Source organism: Pinus tabuliformis, chromosome 3_1, assembly GCF_031772625.1.
Source record: "Pinus tabuliformis cultivar Carrire ecotype Pingquan chromosome 3_1, CPIR1, whole genome shotgun sequence".
NCBI classification, from domain to species: Eukaryota; Viridiplantae; Streptophyta; class Pinopsida; order Pinales; family Pinaceae; genus Pinus; species Pinus tabuliformis.
In genome coordinates, this window is record NC_142301.1 from 470,272,275 (window position 1) to 470,284,458 (window position 12,184).

The 12,184-nt window shown below is 38.4% G+C and overlaps 1 protein-coding gene across 1 annotated transcript in view; it reads right to left on the minus strand.

The window, feature by feature from the left end:
• Nucleotides 1–11,361, minus strand: part of LOC149187816 (purple acid phosphatase 2-like) — a 276,689-nt gene extending 265,328 nt beyond the window's left edge. The window contains exons 1-3 of the mRNA XM_089412888.1: nucleotides 10,933–11,361; nucleotides 10,589–10,789; nucleotides 9,257–9,368 (exon numbers count right to left, since the gene is read on the minus strand). Coding sequence (XP_089269014.1) covers nucleotides 9,257–9,368; nucleotides 10,589–10,789; nucleotides 10,933–11,118 — 499 coding nt within the window. The 5' untranslated portion in view covers nucleotides 11,119–11,361. The remainder of the gene's footprint in view (nucleotides 1–9,256; nucleotides 9,369–10,588; nucleotides 10,790–10,932) is intronic.
• Between the last annotated feature and the right edge of the window lie 823 nt (nucleotides 11,362–12,184).

Genomic DNA, 12,184 nt, shown 5'->3' on the forward strand with positions numbered 1-12,184 from the left:
GGACTTCCTTGTATCTAGAGAAGTGTCTAGAAGCCCCACTATCTACCAACCAACTATCATGTGAATCTAGAGAAGAACTAAAAAGAGCGGAAATAAGAATATATTCAGATTGACTAGCAACTGCATTATTTTCATACCTGGAATTTCTTGCTTTCTTTTGAGGATGATAGCTTCCTTCTCGATCATTAGGTGTATCTCTTCTTGTTCTATCATTTCGCCCTTCTATCATTATTTCTTCTTCTATCATTTTACCTGTTATTGATGTGGCCTTGGTTGGATCTTGGAGCATCTCTCTTTCTTGGACAGTCTCAAACATAGTGACCATACTTGTGGCAACTGTAGCATTCAACTTGAGGTCTATCTTTTCTCAACCTTCTTATGGATTCCTTGGATTCGGGAGAAGATTTTCTTTGATTGGATGGTCTCCCTTTACCTTTCTTTTTCTTACCTTGAGCAAAAAATGTGAAGGGCTCTCCTTCTTCATGCTTTTGAATTTTTCCTCTATCAATCATCTTGATCTCTTCTTGAGTTCACTTACCAACGAGCTCATCAACTAACGTGAATACATTATTTTTTCTTAGAGTAGTAATGAAGGTTTCTCAAACAGGAGGAAGACCTCGAAGAGTGACCAATACCAACTCCCTCTCAAATACTTTCTCACTTGTAGCTTGCAATTGGTCCCTTAAATGAGATACCCTCATGATATAGGATTGCACATATTCTCCCTTGTTCATTTTTATCTATTTAAGTTGATCCTTCAAAGAGAGAATGTGATTCAAGTTGTTGACCTCATACATCCTAACCAGCTTGTCATACATATTCTTAGATGCCTTTAAATTACCAACATAAACAAGCAAATGATCTTGTAAACCATCAATAATAATCTTCTTAGCTTTGAGATCACCTTTCTTATACCTAGACTTGATAGCAGCAGAAGAATTCATTGGAGGCTCAAGTACCTTTCCTTGTACATATTCCAAAACATTGTTGTCATCCAATATGACTTCCAACCTAATTTTCCAAGCAACAAAGTTAGATGAATCACCAAGCTTCTCATTATCCTTGAAGTAGGAGGAAGACATCTTGACCAAACCAGATAGGATTCTTCAACTTCTTTCAAATATGATTGTTCTTGTTTCTTGTCTCCTTAGGCTTATCTCCACCTCAGCTTTGAAACCATGTTAAGTTTCCACTCTTCTATGTCGTTACAATTAATTTAGCCCAATTCTTATCTTTAATTAGCAATCTTTCAAAATAATTTAATCTTCCAATGATCAATAGCAATTGTAGATAGAACAATAAATGCAATGAACAATAAGAGACACCAGGTTTGGTCAAAGACCAAGGAAAAACCCCACAAGGGGGAAAACCCTTTCAAATTCTTCTTCTTATTAGATTGTCATAAAATGTTCAACAAAGAGAGAGTACATTATTCCAATTCTTCATCCCAAAACTATCCATCAAAAATCAACCAAACAATATCCAAGATATGAGCCCAACAACAATATTGATCAGAGTTAACATTCCCAGCGTGCGATCAACTGCGTCAACTGTTAATAGAAACCCTACGTCCCAGCCGCACGGAATGAGAGATCATGCAAGCGGCTAAAATGCTCCAGCCACATGGAGCACCTTGTATGCGAGTGACTCCAACCGAGATTTTCCTAAAACAACCCTACGACTACAAACCAAAAACCTTAATCCACACGTGCAAGCTCCGACCCGACAATTTCAGACCTGTACGAACCAATTTCCATGAACCACTTCAGATTTGTGCAAGCCAAATCAAAGAAGAGAGAAGAATAAGATGCTTGATGATGATGTCCAAATGAAGTTTCCTTGACTTGTATTTATAGCCATCCAAGGGTGTCCAATCTCTCTTTAGGGTCAACCTAACCTTTTGGGAACATGTGGGTTTTCATATTAAAAATATACTTTTCCTTAACCAAATTAAATTCTTCCAAGGGCTAGGAGAGGTATTTCTTGATGAGGAAGACTATCTAAAGGAGGGAATTTGTCCCTAAGCTGCCAAATTAACAAATAAGACATAAATTCCCACACATGTGAGTCGTAGCCTCCAAAAGCGTTGGCATCATGCCCTTTTAGGGTACCAAATGCCATGTCAAGATGTGTTGAGGTGTAAAAAGTTTCCTAGTGCCTAAATCATCCAAAATTTGAGGTCCCTCAAATCCACCTCAAATCCTCCTTTGGTGTCCCAAATCCAATTGGGTGCCATCATATCTACTGCATGGGTCTCCCACTGCCAAAATGAGGCCTTCTCTCTCCAGCATTAGGACTTCTCCGAGTGCAACAAGCCCTCCCAAGTCTCTAAGTGGGAGAGCATCCTCATCAGGGCTCTAAATCATGTCCCACCCATCAGGTTGTGTCAAGGCTAGCCTGTGGTTCACACTGGGTCTAGTAGCGTCATCATGAAGAATCATCTATGCTAGGTCAAAGTCAAGCAATGTCTTGGGTCCTGAGGGTACTTTGGGCTTGTAACATATGCTCATGATTTCAGGGGGCTCAACTCTCTCAATGCTACAGCTATTAGGCCATATACCTCTTTAAAATGGCATGGGTACTTGTGGAGTGGGTGCCCTCAAGGCCTGGGCTGCAATGGACCACTTAACAAAAAAATATGAACTCAAGTGAAAGCAACCATTCATCAAGGACTAAGATCATATATACATTTAAGTGGACCAAACTTGATTGTTACGGCATATTAATACTTCAAACAAGGATCACTTTCTGATATCTAACTAAACGATTCCCGTAAAGGTGTTCCCTACCTTAGTAGAGGTGGCTAATGGTCAACCCTATTAGGTGCTTCTAGCCCTCAAGGGAAGTGAAAATTGCAAGGTCCGCCCCTCAATCAATAGATGTTAGTGTAAATGTATGATAATGGAGGGGAAAAGGCTTCATGACCAAGTGCCATGGTCAAAGGGACTAGTTGGTATCCTAAGTATATGAATGTAAAGGAGGGAGTAATGTGGAGGCATGAAGTGTGAAAATATAAAATTATTTGTGAAGGATTCAAAGGAGCATATTTTCTTTGCGTTGACTAGCATATTTCTCTCTGTTTGACTTGCATTGACCCAGGTTATTTGTCATATGTTTGACTAAGGGTTTGACTATCTTGGAAGGCCGAAAATTGCAAGAGACTTTGACTCTATTTGACTGCAGTTATGGGCAGTTGACTTAGGTTGACCAAAGGTCAACTCTCTCTCCTTTGACTGAAAATTACAGGGACTATTTGACCAAGTTTTGACTATGGAAAGAAGGTTGAATATTTTGATGTTTGATTGAATCTTTCACTAAGGAAGAGGTTGAATCTTTGACTCTGCAGTTGACCGAATTTCACACTGTTTTATGGGCGTTGACCGCAGGGTTGATTGTTGACTTTGATCGAACTTTATGTGGAATTTGTAGTCCAAAATTCAGCCCTTTGACCAAATTGTTGACTAGTAACAGACTAATGATATTTCTCTCTCATTTGACTGTATTTGACTTATTTGACTTGGGAAAGTCAAACATTGACTTTCACTGGTTTATGGATGTACAAATTGGATTGTATCTCAACGAAACATTGATTGAATATCTAAGAAGAAGAAGATTGATTTTGATTTTCCAACTTATGGAGTTTTTCTCTGGTCTTTGACCAAAAATCTTAGTGTTTCATTATGATAGGCTAACTTCTATTGTGCATTACTATTTATTGTTCTATCTATAATTGCTTAACTATTTCTAGGGTGAATGAAATTGAATGCTACATCTTTTAAATAATTATAATACCATAGAAATTGAAAAAAATTAACAGCTCTAACCCCCTCACTAGCCATCACCCAGTTCCTCAACATTTCATGCTATATCTAAAAGCAACTCTTGAATGTTCCAAACCCGATGAGCGAGAAACTGCAACATCTTTAAGAAGTATTTGAAAATCATAAAATAAGCTTGGTATCTTAAGCTACACAATGAAAAAAGTTAAATCATTAAAGTAAAAGGTGTGCAAAAGGGATAGAAAAAGCAGAGTGACAAAAGAGGTAACTCATGTCTCTACAATTGCTCCCTCTTCTCATTATAGTACTCAGAGATGTTGGGCCCCATCTACCTAGTAACATGGCTATGGCCATATTCCTTTAAGTATTTTCCACTCCATCAACATCATTATCATAATAAAATTTGGATTGATGGCTCTACCTATGACAGGTCCTTCCCCTTGGAGGTTGGAAGCACCTAAAACTGTTGAAGGCATAATCATTCCTAACACAAGTGTGGTAACTTGCTCACAAATCTTGAGCTAGAAAGACATTGGAAGGAAAGGCATAGATCCTTCGAAGGAAGACATGACACTTATCTAGCACCTTTCAAGAGATATTTCCCATTATTGAGAGCAAACATGACCTCGTAGCCCCATTGTTTCCCTCATGAGATAGACATTGGACTTTGATGAGACTCCACATTGTTGTATGCCCTTTGCTACACCTCCAAATGATGAAACGATGTACTAGGAAGCCAACGCATTGGCTAGTTGATGATGTACCCAGATGGATCAAGGATACCCCCAGGCTAGCCTTGAATTTGTTTGATGGATGCTACCTTGCTCAAAAGCCCAGATGAGGTTGATGATAAGTAAGATGCCTTGGAAGGGCTAGTACATCATCCCCATGTGCCTATGCTTGCCTTAGAGCATGCCACATTACCCCCATGTGCCCTATAAGAGTGACAGGAGCCTTCTTGAAGATGACACCATGGTGAAGTAGTTATTTAGAGATATACCCATGCACTTTAATGATTTCTTGGACTGAGGATCACTCATGAGCCTCTTTATCACTTGCTTAATGGAGATTGTCCATTTTGAGAGAATGGCATCATCGTGGAGATCATTTATTCCCACACATGTGGGCTAATGTATCTATTATGTTTTAAAGCTATCTTAAGGTTGGCTTGTGAACTTTAGGCCTAGTTGTATGCTCAAGCAAAATTTTAGGGCTTTTACTTGTAAATTTGTAAAAAGTGACTTGGTTACTCTCATATAAATAGAGGGGAGTCACTTTCATTTGTATCATCACAATTCACAACAATTCTCTCTTTTAAGAAGTGCGCATTGGCTCTCTTGCTCTATTCTCTAGGATGCAATGTGATCTTGGTGAAGCGAATTGTCTTGGAAGGGATATTTTTCCATGAGGAGAGTTTCTTGGATTGACGAAATGGTTCTTGAATAAATGGTGTAAGTTTATTGCTGATTTTCTTCCATTTTACATGCAAATTTCTAAAATTAGGGTTTGTTTGTGCCATATTAAAAAGTGCAATATATTTTATGAAATCTTGTTTCTTTATGCTTTGCAAAATTAGTCTTTCAAGAATCCATCAAAGAAACTTTGTGTATGCCTCTTTTGATCTTAAATCTCCACTTAAAGAAAGTCACTAGGGTTTCCAAGAGAGGCTTCTTAGCCCTCCACCCTTTTCATCTAGGTTCCTCTACCATTAACCTCACCATTATTGACGTCATTCCCCAATTGAGAGAAGACGCTAGACTAGCTTGTGGTGGTCATTTTAATTTCTTCTTTTTCTCTTCATTTTATGGTAATTAGGGTTAGGGTTAGCTTAAATTTTCATTTTATAGCAATTATTGTCTATTTGGCATTTCCTTATTGAAATCGATTGCATTTAATAAATATAAAAATGCAAAATCTAGCATTGATTGCATGTTTTCACCCCAAAATTAGGGCTAATTTTTTAATTTAATTGTTGTCATATGCATATTCAACCATTAAAAATCATCGTTTACTTAAACCTTGTTTTCCTCTTTCATAGCCTTTTCTCCTTTGTTAATCCTATCACTCATAAGCTATTTTCTCAAGATGCTATATGCCATTGTGTACCCTAAATCTGAATATCATAAAAACCCTAACTTATAGCAGCTTTATTCTAAGTCATAAAGGTCTTAGGAAATTGTACTTGAACTCTAGGAAACTCTTAGCTCAGATTTTCAAGGCTTGGCTGGTACCTTTTCCTTCAATTATGATACCTTGCATCAACTTCAAGCCCTATTTTTTTAATATCATGTTGATGATTTTTGTAGGGAAGCCTCCCTTGTGGGGATAATATATTAATATCCACCACTAAATAGTTGGAGAGAAGCCACTAAGGTGATAGTGGTGGCAGATCTCTTGTTTCCATAAGACCTAGGTTGCCTAGTGAGACTTTGCACTAGGCTTGCTAGATTAACAGTTCCCTCAAAAGCTCTTAGCTTATGGGGTTCACCCAATAATTCTAACAATGTATATAGATTTTAATTATCTAAACACCAATAAGTGACACATTGACATAGTTATAGATCCATGAGTGGCCAAATTTTTCAAAGTCTTCCATGCACTCTTCATGAAATTTAGCAGGGCGTTGAACTAAGCAGTTAACAAAGTTGGATGGGTCGATGATCACTTTTAACCAGGTCAAAGTTTTCATGGCAAACACATCCACATCAACAAATTATGTCAAGTCAGCTCTCAAGCCAAGATACTCTCGCACCAAAATTTCTAGTGCATGAGACCTAAACTATACTAGAAATGACGGTGTTGCACTTGCCCCAATTTTGCAATGGCTATCCTCTGCTCCAAACTCCTGCAAAATTGCAACTCATGATGAACGGCTTTCCATTCCATTTTCCAATAAAGCCCCACATTGGTTTTTTGCCAAAAATTGAGTGTTACATTATAAAAATGCATCATCTATAGTTATGAGCCCATTGTAAATGGGCGTATCATTATGTCGTACTATATCATTCTAGCTCAGTTCCTTAAAATTTGCAGCCACCTTAAATCTATCTCTTGTGTCTAATACTGAAATAACACTCACAAGAGGAGTTTTTTATTTTTTATGTAGAAATAAATCTCAAGAAATATCTCTTTAGAAGTACCATTCCCTGTACCAATGTTATAGAGATCTAACCATGAAGACAAACCCTTCTTAAGTAGGAACTTTCCTTTAGTTCCAAAGAGAGAGCCAAGAGAACCTAATGAAGACCTGTAGCACCAGATCCTAATAGAGCCCAAATCTCTTCCATTAAAAATTCCTTTGATGTTCTAAGGGAGGTCTTGTGATCTATGAGTCCACTTTCCATGATTTCCAAATCCTATTCAACATAGGGTGTCCTTGAATGAAGAAGTTTGAAATATTACAATGTCTACGAAGCTAGATCTCCCCTTGAAGCCCAACATAAGGCAATATGAACTGATTTGATGCCAAATAAGGATCTGCCAATGGGTATTGCCTTGAAGCAATTTTATAATCCATTTAGCATGAAGAAGCAGAACTTGAGTGCAAACATCCATCAGTCCAACACCACCCTCATCCTTCTCCATAGTGCAAATATCTAACCCTTCTCATTTATTTGAGATTACATGCTATGTAGATGTTTCCCTTTTAAATATGATTTAGTTGGTACCCATCATCACTAGTTAGCATATGGGTTCCCCACTTCAAACCAAACTGACATGCCCAACCAGCTCAAAAGATGATTCTTAAGGTGTCCAGAAAGTGATGCCTAGAGTCCAATAGGCTATCTCAACAAAGATTGACTGTTTTAACTTTTCTCGATAAGCTCCGTCTAGTTGTCTAACAACACTTAGATAGGTTGTCTAAGAAACCTTAGATATGTTTCCTAATTAGGGCTAGATACTTTCTAACCCTCCTAACAGGTCTAACATTTGACATGTTTAGGAGAGAGCAGTTAGTGCTTCATTTAGTGACATGACAAAGGAGTGCAGATTTGGTAATCCTTTGGGAATGTTGATAGGCTTATACTCTGAATGATGCAGAGTGCTCTTTAATTTTTTGAACAACAGTGGCCAAAAGCCTCTAAAGATCTGCTTATGAAACCACTGCAAATAAGTAATGTGATAAGTTATAACATACATAAGTCAAAACGTGATGCCCATCTTTTGAGTGAAGGATATGAACATGATCAATTTTCAGAATTTATAATCATGCTAATGAAACAAAAGTAAAAGATAAGAGATGTTTCTTTTGGGAAAGAAGACAACACCAATATGTTGCCAATAGTGCCTTGATTTTCAATGGAGTTTCCATGAATTTAAGGTGAAGTTTTAGATCCCTGGCTTCTGGTTTTTGATGGTACCCAACTAAGGGCTGGGTTCTACTGTTGCTGTTTTCCACTCTCCGTACTTTTCATATACATCCAAAGACTTGTCTCCGGCGTTCAACTTTCCATAAGGCAGATTCTGGGCCGCAAGTGGCAGTCTTCAGTTTGCAGGAGGCAAATTCCAAATCCTGAGGTAAACTTGTATCGTTTTTGTAAACATAATTCTACTCGAGCAACTCCCAGCAAACCCGATTTAAAGTTGAATAGTACTCAAACCCATACCAAGAGTTGCAACTGCACCTGCACCTTTGAACCCTAGCAAAAGGATTTTAATTTTTGTTATTTGAATCAGCTTTCAAACACAGGGATAGGAGTTTGGAGACATTTTGGTATCAAGTTTGACGTAGGAAGGTGTTGAAAGATGTATTCTGGAATTGGGAGTTGCCAGAACAATTTGGAGGCATGTGATAAGAGTGTTCAAGTGGTTATTCTGTGGATGACACATGGGAAACTTTACTCTTTGGAGGCAGAAGCATAGAAACTGTCGTGACATATTTTGAATGCATCTGTTAACTAGGGTGACATTCAGTACAGGGTGCGGCTTATCATGGTGTGTGATGCAGAGCCAACCTTAAGGAAATTGATCTGGGGGTAACTTTATATACATACCTCACCTCTTGGAAAATAGAACATATCTCACTGAAAGGAGATGAAAGTGGTCAAACTGATAATCGAGAAGATACTTTGATCTTTGCAAATTTGCAGACTGATTGCAGATGCCGTGTAAGTTTATTTTGGCATTTCTGCAAGATGCTACAGTCCCGAAATGTGATGATTGTTTACATGCTCAATTGTGAGGCATATGGAAAGGCTTATTCCCAACGCTAGTATGAATGCCTTGATGGTTAGTTACCAGACAAACTCTGCTGTTTAAATCTGTTAGGATTAGGAAAGTATAAGCTATTTCCTGTAATCACTCAGGTCTTATATATAATATGACTGCACCATATATAAGGGACTTTAATTTTAGAAATAAAGGAAGTATCAATTTAAAGAGAACAATATACTTTGCAGAAAAAGTTAACTAGACCAATATAACTGGCAACACAAATAACTCATGACAGCACTGGCTGATAAATTTAGTGCCCATACCAATAATTCCAAAAGTGTATGCCGTGTCAGGACCAGGTCTTGGAGGAGTTGAGAATGAAAACTCTCGTGTTGTGTTTCCAATTCCAATCTTATAGAAATATTTTGTGTTAAACTGCAATGAAAGGAAGAAAACTTCAAATATTAGAAGCAACACATTGTTTTGAACTAGAACAAATCAATTTTACTTCAGACAAGTATTTAATTATATCATTTATTTGAAAATAAACATAATGTGATTTTCTACAACAGAAATTTCTTTACAGTTGTCTGCTTGGGCCACCATGAAGAAATCTTAGGGCACAAAAATCATCTTGAGAAGATCGTTCCAACTGACATCAATATCAACACTCTTGTTTCTCATACAAAGCACACCCAGATTAGTCACTAGACATACTCCTATTTTTCTCGTGGAGAAATTTGCTCAAGCATTTTGCCAGCAATTCTCAGCCATAGCATCGTCTTGCATCCTTACAAGCTTATGACCAAAAAAAAATCAATGTTAGATTCTTCATACTTTCCCTGAATTATCTGCCTTAAATTCCAGTCACTGCGAAGGGTACAAAATAAGGACAGCTGGCATCCTTATTTGCTCAGCTAAGCCATGACATCGTGAATGCCTCTGTTCTTCATAGGTTTGCGATTGGCTTTTGGAATTTCTCACTGGCATAAACCCATCTAAAACCATGTTGGATATGTACCTGGTTGTGAAGCTCTAGGTTCTATATGTCAGATTCTCAAGTACCAATATTTGATACATCGAGTATTTATATGACCTCTAAATATGCGTTGCAGAGCTTCACAACTTCAAGGTACATATCAAACCATGGTTGAATTGGGTTTGTGCCACCATGGTTGAATTGGGTTTGTGCCAGTGTCCATATTCAATGTACCTAATGTACTGTCTATATTCAAATAACCATCAAACACAGACACACAAAAACAGGGACTGGCACAGTCCTACCCTGTTCCCATCCCACACACAGATACACAAAAACAGGAACATGCCCAGCTCTACCCTGTTTGTAGAGTGCACTTCTCTTCTCTCAATGCATTCAATAACTATACTGCTAAACCAGATCCAAAGTTAATGAACCAAAGCAAACATGGCCAAGAACACAGGAATCCACTATGTTTGTTCTGATGCCCATCTTGCTATACTACCATAACTAGGCACATGAAATCCAATTGATGACACAATGAGAGTCTGCGGGCCATAGAATCCAAACAAGAAAACCATAATCACCAAAGCTGTTCATGCATATCTTCCTGGGACGTCATGATTTAATGTGTAATCAAATGAATTTTTTCGTACATAGAAGTATATATCCGTACCTCTAGTCTCTTGACCGTGGTGTGATGAATATATCCCGATGTATAATTATAGAACTTATATGTCTTCACATGACCATTTGCTTTGTACTTGTACTTATGTTTTCTGGGGCCATACAGAACAGTACTGGATCCAGGCTCTGATGGCGTGACCCATGACACAATAACAGCTCTACCCACAAGGTCCCCTTGAGTGATATGAACCTGAAAAACCACAAACAGATGATGTCAGGCAAAATCAAAGCCATGCAGCATGCCAAGAGCAACTGATTCTTACATTGGATACATAGAAAAAGCTAATTACTAATTAACCCACCATGCAAGTAAAGAAGAAAAAACAGCATTACCTGTTGAGGTGCATTGTAACCTGCGGGTACCTGGAAAGCATCGCTGTCTATGGGCATATCCACCGATGCCTCCAGCCTACGTACATATCTACTGGTAATCCCTGCTTCAGCTGACATACAAGCATTCAACAAACCCACCAATACAAACATCAAGAATAACGTTTTGTTTGGTGCTGTTCCTTCCATTTTGAAGCCCAAACAAAACACTCCACAGCTCTGAAATTCAGTGTGTAGGCTCTGTACGTGTTTTTATCATTTGATGCTTGAATGAAATATCCCTCGGGACGTATTTCTGAAAGAATATGCTCATGGTAGCTACTATCTTCTCAGGATTTCTTTCCACATTAATAGAACTTCCCAGTCTTCCCGGGGTCATGCGAATTACGTAGCCATGTACACCAAAATTAAAAGGAAACCCAAAAAATAAAAATAAAATCAAAAAATCCACTGACTATCAACATCATGGTTTGCATGTCCAGCAAAGGCAAATTTGAAAAATTAGAATCCAATGGGTATCAATATCATGATTTGCATGACAAATTTGACGATAATGTAATGTAGAACTATTCTAAATATTAATTAAAAATTTTCTAACTTACTAAAATGTAGCATTTTTTTATTCAATCAACATGTGAGGCTAGAGAGGATGGGGAAGAAAATTACGCGCTCTGATGCGAATCGCTAGAAGAACAACTTTTAACCTAGCCGCCATTTTTGACCTGCCATTATTTCTGCAGGTATTTCCATAGAAGGCCGCACATGGCACCAGACGTAGGAGGGGAAAGCTCTGCTTCCCCTCCTCAGGATACTCATACGACTGACAATAAGCAAAAGCCTGTACTCCAGACCACGGCAGGCACAGGCTCAGATACAGAGGACTTACAGCAAAGGACGCAGATAGAACAGCAGCATGCAGACCAGACTACGAAAGACACAGAAAACAAGGACAAAGATACCAATGCGCAATCCTCCAAGGTCAAAGCGACCTCCAGAACTTGCATACCCAAAGCGGCTGAATCAATCAAAGTGGAACTTCCCAGCCACCGTATCAACAGCGAAATACAATACATGCAGGACTACGCTCTCATTGGAAAATTTCTGGGATTCTGGCCCACAGAGAAAGCCTTACAAGGCTGGATAGCTTCCAAATGGAAACCCAAAGGACAAGTGACTTTGCAGCTTGGCCCAAAGGGTTTCTTCACAGCTATCTTCAACTGTCTCGAAGACAAAACAAAAGTATTTGAAGGCGGCC